We start from the raw sequence: 15,071 nt of genomic DNA on the forward strand, positions 1-15,071 counted from the left end.
CAACATCTGGAAAATTGGAGGTTCTTTTCTTTGCACACTTCACCAAAAATAATGAGCAATAGACTTCTTTTCTATCTCACTGAAAGGATGTCCTATCTTTTGAGTTTTAACAGAGGACTGTTAAGGAAGACCTCATTCCTAAAGGCGAGATGTGCTGAGAAATTTGAGGAAGCCAGTGTGCCTGCTGCTTTGCTACCAGTGCAGCATAAAGCACATTCTTGGAGCACATGTGCACAGAGGAGAGGGCTTGGGGTTGAGACACCCAGTGAGAGACACAACAGAGGGATTAATGCACTTGGTCTCAGAAAGATTGAACTCGGAACAAAACTTAACCCCTGTAGCTCAACTTTCAACCAAACAACAGACAGGCCTTAAAAAGGGGAACAGTAACTCCAGGGAGGCACTTACTATTTAGAATAATTAACCACAAAAGATCAAAAGGGCAGCATTTATCCAGGGTTAAAGGCATTTTGGTGGCAAAGCCTGGTATGTGTTCTGCTAACCAAATGATTAGGGTTCAAATCCACCAGCTGCTCTGAAGGAGAAAGATGGGTAGTTCCCTCTGATCAAGATTTACAGTCTCAGGAAGGGTGGCTATGAGTTACCAACTCAAGGACAGTGGGAATGAATTGAACTCAGAAGACAGGAAAGGGGTAGAAGAGAAGAAATAAATGGCAGTAACAAACACAGAGATGAGTGGGAAGAGTTGGGTTACCTTGTGAGTGTTGTAGTTGATGTCTTAAAATGTGTATGATTGACTGAATAAGAAACCAGTTTGCACTGTAAACTTTCACTCAAATCACAATTTAAAAAAGGGCCGGGGGAAATGTGAACAAGCCAAAAAGAAAGAGGGGGGTGGGGGGAAGTGTCAACTACCAGCACATGCCAGCAAAATATTAAACAACAACAAAATCAAATGCTTTAAACAAAACTCAGCCCTCCACCACTGAAGTTGATTCTGACATATACCACTCCTTCATCTGGCTTCCAGGGCTCTGAGCCTTGATAGGCGGAAATTGTCCATCTTTGTCTCACTGAGCAACGAGTGGATTTGAACAGCCAATTTTTCAGTCAGTAGTACCCTGGTAAGTTATGCAATATACCATTAGCGCTTCTTAACTGTTCAGCTTTAGTGAGTTAAGCTCTATTTCACTCATAAACTTTTTTGCCTGCTCTTCTTTAAGTAAATTTGTTAATAATGAGTGTATTTGTGATTTTAATTATTAATTAAATATTTTACTGTCCAAAGGAGAAAAAGTAAGCACTTCACCTCTCAAAGCAGCCATCTAATTTTTCATATCACATTCATTATGCTCAGTTCAAGTGGCATAACCCTCCCTACTTCATCTTTATCTTCTAATTTTAAAAGAGGGGAAGGCTGACATTTGACTAATGAGAAATTCATGTTCCAATCTCTCACAGCTATTTTGATGTATCATTCTTTAAATTATACCCAACTATCAAAAGGCTAAGAAGAGGCCATTCATTTATTATCTCTCTTGTTACTTTATTTACCTGTTCAATAAAGTTCTGAGCTTCCTCAGGGAAGACTTCATATTTATCTTTATATATCAAACCTTTAGCACAGCCACTGACCTACAGGAAGCCCTCAATGTTTACTGAGTTGCTTTTAATGCATAGCTCAGTCATTAGCTGCTACATACAGTATTGGACAGAACAATGAGCTCTAATACCATACACTTGATTTTGGCCTTCGATAAATCTATTATTTTTTGTGCTAAGATAGACAATTATTACTTCAGTAAAAACACAAGTTGTCCTAATTGACAACATTACTGTAATATCAGGAAACATTGTTTTAGCTCAGAATCAGATACGAGGACAAGCTCTAAAGTGCCATATATTAAGAGGAGGATATGATCTCTATGCTGGGTACGTGGATATGATCCTTGGGATGATACAACTGGTTAACGCACTTGGCTGTAAATAGAAAGGTCACAGGTTTGAGTGTACCCAGATATGTACTGAAGATAGACTAGTGATCTACTGCTGAAAAAATCAGCCACTGTAATATTCTTAAAAAAAAACAACAACCCAAGACCTAATGATTAGAAACCATCTGTAGTCTTAAAGGGGAAATGGGGGTGTGAATAGTGCATGAATGAATGCATAACAAAACCCCCTATAATCACCACTGAGTCAGAATCCACTTACAGCCGACCCTCTAATGAGATTCTAGGGCTGTCAACTGCACAAGAGGAGATGGTTCATCGTTCTCCCTTGAAGCCGCTGTTGGATTTGAGGCACCAGCATGGTGCCACCTTTGGGTTAACATCCCCTCTCCCCCCTCACTAGGTCCCTGTTGAGAGCCCTGTGAATTACAGTTCTACTCTGACACACATGAGTAACCATGAGTCAAAGCTGACTCTATGGCAACTTTTGTGTGATCCCTGAATAGCCCTGGTTTTTCTGTGGAGAAAAGTCAGCCAAGGTCCCGAGAATAGCCCCTATGCTTGCAGTACACCCAGGGGAATCTGCAGTTCTTTCCACGTGCACAGTCCCAGCTCTGACAGGTACTTCTGCTTCAGTCCTGTAGTTTGTCGAATTAAGTAACAAATATCAACAGAGGCCTTTAACATATTTCAGCAAATGAACACAGAAAATCTGAAAATGTCCCCAAAATGTTAGAGAAACCTCTAAAAGCCTTGGGTATTTTTTGCAATCATCTCTAATTTGTGTGTTCTTCTTCAGTCATCATCTGTTGGGTAATGGGAGAAGTAAAGGGCTCAGTGCAGCTCAAAGGCCATTACTAGCATGGGCTGCAGGATTTATACTTTTTATAGCCTTGCCTCTAATTTATTGCATTTCCTTTCATTATTTTCACTTTCTTGTATAGCCCCTCCTTTCCCCTTTTCATTTTCTGCTCCAAATAAATATGATCCTAAAATATCAATTTTCTTATTAAAAATGATGGTGTGTTTGCCAGGAGAAAATACATTCCTATAATAGCCTGATTTACTCATATGGTCCCTAAACATACCAGTATTCACATATTCTGACAGTGCCTATCTAAACAACTTGGCTAAAGGTGCAATGGAAGGCAGGAGTAAGGTAACGTGAAGTCTCTGATTTTACTGGATGAATGCAGAGGCACAGCATATTTTGAGACTTTAACTTTTAAAAGCAACATATTTCCTTATTTATAATGTATGTTTTAATACACAGTGGTATAAATATTACTTATTCACATGACAATAAAGTACAGAGTTGGAGTGTTGGAAGAGGGAAAATATATACAGAGAAAGACTATTCTTTTCCCCTTCCCACTCTTCTTGTATTCTTGCTTTCCGCACTTCAACAAAATCAGGAATAATTTCCCAAGGACCCCAAGGTATAAATAAAATTTAATTAAACACAGTGGCAGAATTTGGTGGAGTTTTTCCGTCCACCCCCCCAAGTGAACAAATGTAAGAAATGTCCTCATTTTCTTTTGCATAAGTCCTTGAGGATAATGCCTGTATCAATTATTTACAATTTAAACCATCTTATAGAAGCCCTACCTATAAATGCTCATCTAAATCCACTTTGCAAATGAAGCTATTTTTAAGATTCAAAATCAAAAGGAGCAATAAAATGGCTTGAAGGTTTCCTACTAAACTGGTAAACATGTTACCTCTGTGACAAAGAGACAAAGAGTTTTTGAACTGAGCTGCAGCTACGCTTGAAATTTCTATATAATCCAAAATCTTATCTTGCTGCAGAAGGATCAGAATTACAAGGCCCTAATCTCCAGGGAGTTTAGGGTAACAGATTTTCTGAACCAATTCAGCAGCTACAGACTTTTAGAAGTTTTCCAAAAATGCTATTTCAGGAAATCAACAATCTTCTATGGGAATGGCTTTTTATCTCCATCAGACCTCTTCTGTCTCCTGGGCATTAAAATTCAGGCATAGGGTCTGCTCCCTGGGATGTGCACTGTTTGGGTGAGTCAGTAGTTACAGAAGAGGATGGACAGAAACATGCATAAGTTAATGGTTACATGAACCATCAGGTGAAATGGTAAAAAGTTGGTGTAAATAACGGTGTTAACAATGATTAGACATTTTCTCAGCAGGTTTGTTTGTTTTTTTGTTCATTCATTCATTCATTCATTCATTCATTTTTTTATTGTACAGTTAAAGGTCTTCTGTGGATTTCTTAATTGTAATATCTAAAGGTTTTGATCTGTCTGTTTTTTAAGGCTTCTTTGCAGCACCTGGTAATGTTGGCTCTGACCTTGAAATGCTGGCTTTTTGGCTTTTGGCACAGAATCCTTGCCTGTACAAATAGTTAAATGCTCAACAATTAAACAAAAGGTTGCAGTTCAAACCCAACCAGAGGCACCCGGTCAGGCCTGACCATCTTATTCCAACAGGCCACAGTCTTAAAGTCCTATGGAGCACAGTTTTACTCTACAACACATTGGGTCACCATGAGTTTGAACCAGTTTCAAGCAAACTAGTTGGGTTTGTTTGGCCTCCCTTGCATTCCAGTGCAAGTTGCAGGGTCTCTTCTGACATATATTTCAGTCTCTTCTTTTTTCTTTGTCTTTGCAATGACTTTTTGGTTTACTGGTGTAATTCCATAATTCAGCTAGCTGTGTTCAATGAGTCAAATCTATTCTTGAGACAGTTTTAAAATTAAGTTGAGATACACTGAAGGTCATATTTTGTTTGTTTCTCGTGGACTTGTTTTTATTGTCTTCAACTTCACTTTGAACTTGATATGAATAGTTGATGGTTTGCTCCACAATCAGCTCCCGGCATGGTTTTGACTACTGACACTGGGATTCTATAATGCCTCTAAAGATGTAGTCAATCTGGTTCCCATATAGTCTCAATCAGGTGAAGTCTGTTCATACTGTTTGTTTTAAAAGAAAGTATTTGCAATGAATAAATCATTCATTGTAAAAAATACTTTTATGTGATCTGCAGCCATATTTCTCAAATACCAGTCCTTCTTTGTTTCCAACATCTGCATCCTAGACACTAGTTATTAATTGAAGCATTGTGGAAGGATTGATGAGGTAAGGGAGCTGAATGGAAGATTTCAAAGAGAAGCTCGGGATAACAAAGCAAAGTACTATAATGAAACATGCAAGAAAATGGAATTAGAAAACTGAAAGGGAAGAACACTCTTAGAATTTCTCTAGCTGAAAGAACTGAAAACCAAATCATGCCTCAAGTTGCAATACTGAAAGATTCTAGGGGCAAAATTTGAATGATGCCGGAAGCATCAAAAGAAGATGGAAAGCATACACAGAGCCACTGTACCAAAAAGAATTGGTTGACACTGAAAACTGGACAATGAATAAGGATTTCAGAAGAAAAATAGATGCTTCTGAATTGTACTGCTGGCAAATAATACTGAATATAGTAAAGACGACCAAAAAGGCAAATAAATGTCATGAAGGAAATACAACCAGAGTGCTTCTTAAAGGCAAGCATAATGAAATTTAAACTCACTTGGGCATATTTTCAGAAAGAATCAGTCCTTGGAGAGCAACACCATGCTGGGAAAGGTGGAGGGTCAGCAAAAGAGAAGACCCTCAAAGAGATGGACTGGAGCAGTGACTACCACAACGGCATCACAGAGATCCTGAGTGAAGGAAGGGGCAAGGTTCAGGTCTGTAACTCATAAGGTCACTTATCAACTTTATAGTCTTTGGTTTTACTCCTAAGTCTGTGACCCCGCTTAAGTTGGTTTTTGGGTGTGATATGAGCTGTGGGTCTTGCTTCAGCTTTCTGTGGTGGTTTTCCAATATCTCCAGCACCATTTGTTAAAGAGACTGTCATTTCCCCACTTATTTCATTTCATTTCCTTGTCAAGTCAGTTGACCACAGCTACACAAGTTGATTTCTGGGTCCTCCATTCCATTGATCTATGTGTCTGTTACAATACCAGTACAATGTTGTCTGATTATTATTATTGTGATGTTTCCTACCTTGTTTTTCTTTTTTAGTAGTGCTTCTTTGATGGGGGGGAGGGTTCCATTCCAGACAAAATTAGAAACTGCCTTTGCCATCTTTTTGAAGAATGTAATTGGTAACTGTACTGGGGTTGCATTGAACTTACAGATTGCTTTTGGTAGAATTGTAGTTTTATGATATTGAGTTTTCCTATCCATAAACATGGTATATTTTTATATTTCTCTAGGTCTCTTTTTATTTTTTATAGTAATGTATTAAAATTCTCTTTGTATAGCTTTTTTTGTATCTTTTTTAAGATTTGTTCCCAACATAGATTGAAAATCCTCAATGGAGAGAGATTAAAGACATCTTCCATGAAACCATGAAGTAGGAGAGAGATTAAAGTAATTATCCTTGAGAACAGGAAGCAGGCAAGAATGCCTACTATCACCATTCTTACTCAATATTTTATTGGAAGTCTTAGAAAGAGCAATGAGGCATAAGAAGGCAATAAGAGGCATCCAAATTGGCAAAGATAGGTAAAACTATCTCTACATGCAGAAGATATGATAGTATACTTAGAAAACCCTAAAAATTCAGCAAGAAGACTGTTGGATAAAATTGATCAACTCAGCAAAGTAGCAGAATATAGGATCAACATTCAAAAATCAGTTGAATTTCTCTACAGTAACAAAGAGAATGTAGAAAACAAAATGAGAAAAACAGTACTAATTACAATTGCTAATCACAAGATAAATGTTTATCTTGATATGCTAGAGTTGTAACTCTGTATTCCTATTTTAGGGCAATTGGTTTTAATTTTTCATGAAACAGATAACCATACTCTCTATGCAATGTTACTGACGGTAATGAGGAATTAAAAGCAACCATTGATGACAAGACCAATGCAAATCCATCACAAACAGCTGTAAATAATCATATGTGTGTGTTGACAGTAAACAGGTGCTCTCTCACAAGGACTGGGCTTTATGCTGTTCTCAATGTACTTTTTCATTTTGTTACACTCCTGATTTTCAAAACCTGAAGAGTTTCAAGGGACAAATGCTGGCGAGGTTGTGGAGAGACTAGAACCCTTATTCACTGTTGGTGGGAGTGTAAAATGGTGCAACCACTCTGGAAAGCGATGTGGCGCTTTCTCAAAAAGTTGCAAATAGAGATACCATTTGACCCAGCAATTCCACTACTGGGAATATACCCTAAAGAGACCATAAATGACATCCAAGTAGATACATGCATACCCATGTTTATCGCGGCCTTATTTACGATAGCAAGGAGTTGGAAACAACCTAAATGCCCATGAACAAACAAATGGATAGAGAAGCTGTGGTATATTTGCACAATGGAATACTACGCTGCATTGAAAAACAAGGAACTGATGCAATATTATTCAAAATGGGTGACCCGACCCTGGAGGACATTATGCTGAGTGAGGTATCTCAGTCACAAAGGGACAAATGCTATATGGTGCCACTGTTGTAGAATGAGGCTGGCATCGGGGTGGGGGTAAGACTGAGAAAAACTGGATGAAATATGTTTACAGCATTGAAGTCTATGGAGGAGAGAATAATTTAAAAGTATTATATTATAGGGCATTATGTTTATCGTAAGAGTACGGAATGAGGGTTGCAGAGTGGATTATATTTGGAGTTCGGGGTGGGGTTGGGGGAAGTGCGGGGGGGATTGTGTACCAATGAGGGAGTTTTTCTTTTGCTTTTCAAGGAGAGGAGCTAACGGGCTGGGTGAGGTGGAGGGGGGGTAGGCGGGGAGAAGGGTGCAACAATGAATGAATGGAATTCCAAAATCTCTGTAGATGTTCATTGAAATGAAAAAGAAATAAATTAATTTAATAAAAAAAAAACACAACCCAAACCCGAAGACTTTCTCAAAGCATCTGTTTTCTGTGCCTATTTGATACTAAGCAGATTGTGGATTTTTTAGAAATTACAACATCAGCAATAGCAGCAAGCATGAAGTCAGAAGATGACAGACAACAAAACTGTTATTCACTGCACAGAGAATCCAGAATATTAGAAGCTAGCATCTGTGACGTTGAGATTTGTATCACCAAGACATCTACAGGGAGCCAGTGAGTTAACCAATCTTAGACTCTTCAATAATTGACCCATTCACGGCCACTGAGTGGATTCCAACTTATAGAGGCAATCCAGAGGAATTCTGAGGCTGTCCATCTTTGTCCTGAGAAGCCACTGGTGGATTTGAACCCTGAACTTTTGGCTAGCAGCTCTATACGCCATGCACTATGCCACCAGAGCTCCTTTCAGTGATCTACAGTCCTGCTTGAGTGGTAAAGATTTGTGTTCAACTCCCCCAGCTGCTTCCCTCCTGAGGGATTTACAGCCTCTGAAAACCTTCTGGAGAGTCAGCTAGGAGTTGGTTCTGACTCAACAAGGCCAAAAACATAAGTAATTTTCAGTTAACAAAGTAACACCCAGAAATTTGTTATTTAAGGAAGAGATAAGATAGAGAAAGTGAGAGCATATGAAATGTAGTATAGACTCTTTTGTTACTCACCACAATCATTTGAGCTACATAACTTTCAGGCCCAGTGTATTCAGTTGGGTCTTTAACTTTGACCAGGACGATGAAGTACAAATAATGCCACATATTGTGTTCTGACTTAATGTGCTCCTCAAACGAAACAGTTTTATTATCGAACTTGTCCCTTTCGAGTCCTGAACAACACAAGAAACACAATATACGTAATTAGTTATTTAAGCAGTATTTCTTAGCATAAAAACAAAACAATAATTATAGTGAAAAATGATTTCAGTAAACGTGTGCCAATTCAAAATGTGATGATTAAAAATAATGTGGCCCACAAGACCTTAGGAAAGAAAGGCCACAATATAGAGATTTCATTCCAAGTAAAATTTATTTTTGCCTCCATAGATCCCTGAAAATGCTCAGTCTGATAATAGATATAAAATTTGCAGATAATTTAAAAGATAGTCATATCAAAATTGCCTCATTTAACCAGACCACAAACCAAAGTTTAAGAGGCAAAAAATGATTGAGTCAGAAAAAGCATTCTCACTAATCAAGACAAGAAAAGAAAAAAAAAATGTTGTTCTACCCATATATTTCTATCCAGGAACTTGGGAAAGAAGAAGGAAGGTAGTTCAGAGTGTCATCTCTTCAAAACCATTTCTAATCAGTAAAGGGTAACTCAATGTAGATAGCAACCCTCGCTCTGAAAGCAATGAGAATTTGTACACTGGCCCAGCCTTGTGTAGTATTGTGTGTCAGGCATTTTGGGGAGGAACGGTCTGTTCAATTTCCAGTGCATATTTTCAGCCTCTGGAAGGACACTGAAGAGAGGATCTGGGTAGTAATATTCTTTTCTCTCAAAGATTGAAGAGTGGATGAAAGGAAATGAATGGAGATGAAGAAAAACATCTTTGGAAAAATGAATTAGATTGCCAAGGAAAACGGGATGCTGAGATTCAGTCTGGTTTTACAGTCCAGATATTGGAGAAGCAGCCAGGAAATTGAATTCCAATCCTGGCTACTCTTTTCCTAATTACATATTTTTGAAAGCCCACTCAAGCATGAAGAAAACACTTTAATAATAAGATACCAAACTCAGTAAGTGAAAAAATCTGTCCTGATGAGAGATGTCCTTTTAATTTGCATTATTAGATATTTGTATGGAAAAGACCACAAAATTTAGCTGGCTGATAGCTCTGCCTCATCTTATCTGACCTGTCATCAGTTCAGCATGCCCAAAGTAAATGCCAATTTTCTTCCCCAATCCCGCTCCACCCACAGGGTTCCTCTTGCCATCTGATGGTAAGCCATCTCTGTAGTTCCTCAAGCCAAAAGCCGAGGAGTAAATCATGGAATCCTTTCTTTCTCTCACACACTATATCCAATCCATGTGTAAACTGTTATGGCTCCGACTTCAGAATGTAACTATTTCTCACCACCTCTACTGCTACTACATTTGATTTGATTTGATTTGATTCATTTTCATCTCTTACTCCATACTGCAGTACCTCCCAACCAAGGTAGTATGGAATAAAAGACAAGACAAGCAAACGAAAACAAACCACTGCCGATCAGTTGATTCTAACCCATAGTTGTCCTTCATCAGAATTCCGAGTCTGAAAATCTTTACCAGAGAAGACTGTCTTCTTCCTGCATTCAAATTGCTAACCACAGATTGATAATAGTACACACTACACCACCAAAGCTCCTTGAGTATAACAGTCATTAACATCAAGTTGGAACTGACCATCCAGTGAGTTTCTGAGGCTGTAAATTCCCCAGGAAAAGACTGCCCATGTTTCTCCTGTAGATCTGCTGGTGGAGTCAAGCCAGCAGAGAGGTGTGACCTCTGGGTTAGTAACACAACACCCTATTGACTATACCACCAGAGCTTTCTAAACAAAGTGTGTTGTTGGAAGTATGTACCACAGAACTAGAAGCCACTCACAGCTGACCCTTCAGCAGTTTTTCAGAGGCTGTAAACTGCATGGGAGGAGATTTCCCATCTATTGGGTAAAAAGATTCTGGTAAAGCACATTTTGAAAAGGTTTTAAGAAGGTATAAAGCTTTAAAAAAACATCTGGTTTTGAAACATGATTATGCCAAGCTAAGAAGAGATAGAAGTAATAAGAGGTTTTTTATTTTTATCAAGCACCTACTTTGGTACTGAAAAGGTATCTAAACATGCTATTATACTAGTCCATATGACCTCTTTCAGCATTTGAAGAAACAAATTCTGGGTGATTAAACAAATTATTAAAGTCAACATCTGTAGGGGGAAAACAGATACCATTTAAAGAAAAATAGCTCTTGATTTTATTACCTTCTGGACATAGAGTATGGTATGGCAGAGCAAGTAGATAATCTACTGGTAGAGTGCCAAGTTTTCTTGATGACTAGAAGGGAAATGGTGATAAAATGGTATGCTTGACACAAACGATGACTGATTGGGGATTAGCATATTCAAAGAAATATGTTAAGTAAATTTCTGTGGTAGGATCTAGAAGAAACTTATGTAAGAAGAAAGGACTCTGGTGGTACTGTGGTTAAATATTCAGCTGCTAACTGAAACTTCGATAGTTCAAATCTACACACAGCTTCTTGCAGGGAAAAACATGAAGCAGTCTGCTTCTTTAACAATTCGACACTTCAGAAAACTTACAGGATGTTTGACCCTATCATACAAGGTCACCATGAGCTGGAATTAATTTGTTGAGAGAAGAGGATGTGGGTGGGAAGATCAGAGGATAAAAGCAGTGGAAGGGGGAAATGTAAAAGAAGGCGACTACTGTCATCCATCTTCACATATTCTTACTTTCTAGGCTTCACTGTTCATTCCTATGGTTTCAATGATCATGCTGATGATTTCTCAATCTATTCCGCACAGCACCCTTTTTTTCGTGACTTCAGTTTTTATTTCCTGCTGTCACTGGATAATCTTTCTGGATAGCTTGCAGGCATGTCAAAGTTAACGCATCACTAATTTGTTCCTTCAGCCCTTTTTCACCCGTTAATGAAGTTCCCAAGCACCCAGGTGACGCAGTACCTGAAGACCCACTTGATTTACTGTAGTCAGCTGGGTTACTCATCATTCGCCAAGCACAACTATTTCTTTTTTTTTTTTTAAATAAATGCCTCTTCCTACCGTCTTTTCTGATTTGCAAAAAGTCCTCCTTCAAGACCCAGCCCAATCTCAGTTACCACTCTGACGCCTACAGACATTAACAGTTGGCTCACTCTCTCTGAGCCTCTAACACCTTGCTATGAAAATATATCTGTTTTTCTGGTAGCCTCTACTATTTTATTGTCTCATTTATTTTTGTATTAGCAGCACATGGCCTAATGTCTGAACAACAGCATGCCTTCACTAAAACTGTCAAAATAATTGAATAAACAAATGCAAGACATTATAGAGGCATTTTGGAATGAAAACTTGAGAGGGCCTAATGTCCAGAGGCAGAGGTATATGCTGAGAGAGAAGGGAAGAAAATTAAGGATGACTGATTTTCATGACTTGGATGACTGCATATAGGCTAATGTTACTACAGTAAGAGCGAGGAAAAAAGAGAAGGAAGAGGTTTGTGGGGGAACAATGTTTGATTTTGGATTTGGTGAGTTCAGAATGTCTACAGAAGGTGTCCCATTCTCCCCCCCCTTTTTTTTCTTTGTTGACACCACCATTACCTGTCCTTCTATGTATCTTAGAAAATAAGCAGGATGATGACAATGGTTTGTTGTTGCTTTTTTTTTGTCTACTTAGTTAACTGGTGTACTCTGGCACAAACTATATTTTCAACAAATAATTATTGAACAAATACATAAATAAATAGCATTTTAAGGTATTAGTATATTAAATAAAGGTCTGTCTCTGAACATGGTATAAGCCCCATATTAAAACATCTAGGAAGAGCTTTCTTTACACCTAGGTACCTGAGTACCCTTATTCTGACATAACATCTAACTGCAAGGTAATCACCGACAGGGCCAGTAGAATAAATATGTTTGTATCTATCCTCACTGCTGAAGCTGTGTCATCTGCTAATCATCATCAAACGATGACAACCTCTGGGCCACTAGCGATTGCTGTCTGCGTTCCAGCATCTGGCCATTGCTTTTAAGATTGGTAGTCTCATCTACTCCAATTCTGCCAGACTCCACTTCCTCTTTTCTTGCTATGGGTGTTTCCTGATACACTCTAGGAACTTATTTTCTTCCCCACAGTAGAGGCACTCTCCTCTGATATTTGATATTATACTTCTTTGAGTCACAATTTAATATTCAGTTCTCCAAGATCCATTTCTTGATCAGTCATAACTTTTTTACATATTAAAATACAACACAAATTGTGCATGGGCAGCTACTGACTCCACGGCTCATAACAACACCAACAACATACAACAATATCCTTCTCTCTAATTGCCATCGAGTTGGAACTGACTCATAGCAGACCCTATAGCAGGTTGTTAGAGGCTGTAAATTGCATTGAAGAGATTGCCTGTTTCTCTTCCACAGAGCAACTGGTAGATTCAAACTTCCTGCCCTTGGGTTGTAGTGCAACTCTTTACCCACTAGGCTACTAGAGCATAAAAAAAAAAAAAAGAACCCAAAAGCCTCAAAGAACTCCACCAAAAGGAAACATCAAATTTATGGCTATTGCATTGGATTGAGTCATGCTGAAAGCAAAGAACACTAGAAAGATGTGGACTTGGATTTTATTGACTATGCAGAGGCATTTGACTATATGAATCATAAGAGGTTATGGCTAAAATTGAGAAAAAGGGGAATCCTAAAACATATAATTGGGTTCATGCAAAACCTATACATAGACCAAGAAGCAGCTGTCCAAACAAAATGATGGCTTTGACTCTATGATTTAAAATCAGGAAAGGTGTGCATTAGGGTTGGATCCCTTCTCCACAACTATTCAATTCACAGGGTCAGCAAATATATATAATTTGAGAAACCTGAATATTTGAAGAAGAATGTGGCATCAGAATTGATGGAAGACTCATCAACAACCTGTGTTATACAAGTAACATAACCTTGCTTGCAGAACATGAAGATTTAAAGAACGTGTGGCAGAAAATCAAAGACTACAGTCTTCAATATGAATTATATCTCAAACATTAAGAAAATAAAAATCCATTGAACCAATAGGCAATCTTGTGATAAATGAGGGGAAAAAATACTGAAGTTGTCAAGGATTTAACTTTGATCCAAAAATCAACACTATGGTAGCAGTAGTCAAGAAATCAATACATGTTCAATAAGAGAAATCTGCTGTTAAGAACATCTAGAACATTTTAAAGAGCAAAGATATCAGTTTAAAAACTAAAGTGCAACTGATCCAAACCATTGTTTTTAATTTTAATTGCTTCCTATGCATCCGAAAGTTAGACAATGAATAAGTAAGACTGAAGAGTGGATGCCTTTGAATTGTGGTGTTGGATAAGAGTATTAACTATTGCGGGGACTTCCAAAAGAACAAACACATCAGACTTGGAGGAAGTGAAATCAGAATTCTCCTTAGAGACAAGGATGGTGAAACCTAGTCTCACTTACTTTGGGCTTATTTTCAGGGGGAACTAGTCCTTACAAAGAGACTGGCTAAAACACAGGGTCAGAGAAAGACAGGAAGACTTTAACAAGATGGATTGACACAGTGACTGTAACAATGGGCTTGGGCATGACAGAGATCATGAGAATAGTGCAGGATAGGGCAAGGTTCAGATCTGTTGCTCAAAGGGTGAAGATGAGTCATAGTCATCTCAAAGGCATCTAAAAGCAGCAGCAACATACAATATCCCTGAGGTGCTTGGTGGCACAGTCAATGGTCAGTTGTACTGCTAATCTGAAAGAAACACTTGTGCAACAATTAGAATCCACCAGAAGTTCTGTAGAAAAAAATAGGCGGTCTTCTCCCATACAATTTACAGCCTTGGAAACTCTAAAGAACGTTGCTATGAGTCAGAGTAGTCCCCATGGCAATGAGTGTCATACAATAGCCCTAAAAGCATTCTAACTGTTTTAAACGTTCCTATAACAATATATAAGTAGCTCTGGTGGCCTACCAGTAAGGAGTTGTACTACCAATGCAAAGGCATGTGTTTCGAATCCATCAGCTGCTCCCTGGGGAAAGATGGATAATCTCTTCCCATGCTATTTATTTCATCTGAAAACCCATTGGAGGATCAGCTATGAGTCAGTTCTGAATCAACAGCACATAACAACATAACAATATAGACATAGCAAGCCCTGGATGGTACAGTGATGAAAGTCTAACCTGCTAACCAAAGTCTGACAGTTCAAATCCATTTGCTCTGTGGGAGGAAGAAGAGGTGGTCTATTGCCATAAAGACTTACAATCTGAAAAAACTGTAGAAGTTCTACCCTGTCCTACAGAGTTGCTATCTGTTAGCATATTATCTTCCATAACCTTACATAATGCTCACCATGATGAGTGTGTGTGTATAGATTACAGATCGATAGATACAGATATATATATAGACTGTGCAAGATGCAAAATTTTATTTTTAAAAATTCACACTAAACTTGATGTCATTTATAACATACTACTTTTTTTTTCTAAAATAAAAAACACTCACTTTACTCTTAGGTTAAAGGAGTCAAATG

General features: G+C 38.2%; 1 protein-coding gene across 1 annotated transcript in view; it reads right to left on the minus strand.

The window, feature by feature from the left end:
- ITPR2 (inositol 1,4,5-trisphosphate receptor, type 2) overlaps window positions 1-15,071 on the minus strand; it is a 732,333-nt gene that overhangs the window by 70,827 nt on the left and 646,435 nt on the right. Inside the window, exon 55 of the mRNA XM_006895058.1 lies at window positions 8,463-8,623. Coding sequence (XP_006895120.1) covers window positions 8,463-8,623 — 161 coding nt within the window. The remainder of the gene's footprint in view (window positions 1-8,462; window positions 8,624-15,071) is intronic.

Source organism: Elephantulus edwardii, unplaced genomic scaffold (assembly GCF_000299155.1).
Source record: "Elephantulus edwardii isolate Elephantulus edwardi_28Jun2011 unplaced genomic scaffold, EleEdw1.0 scaffold00157, whole genome shotgun sequence".
In the NCBI taxonomy this organism is placed as follows: domain Eukaryota; kingdom Metazoa; phylum Chordata; class Mammalia; order Macroscelidea; family Macroscelididae; genus Elephantulus; species Elephantulus edwardii.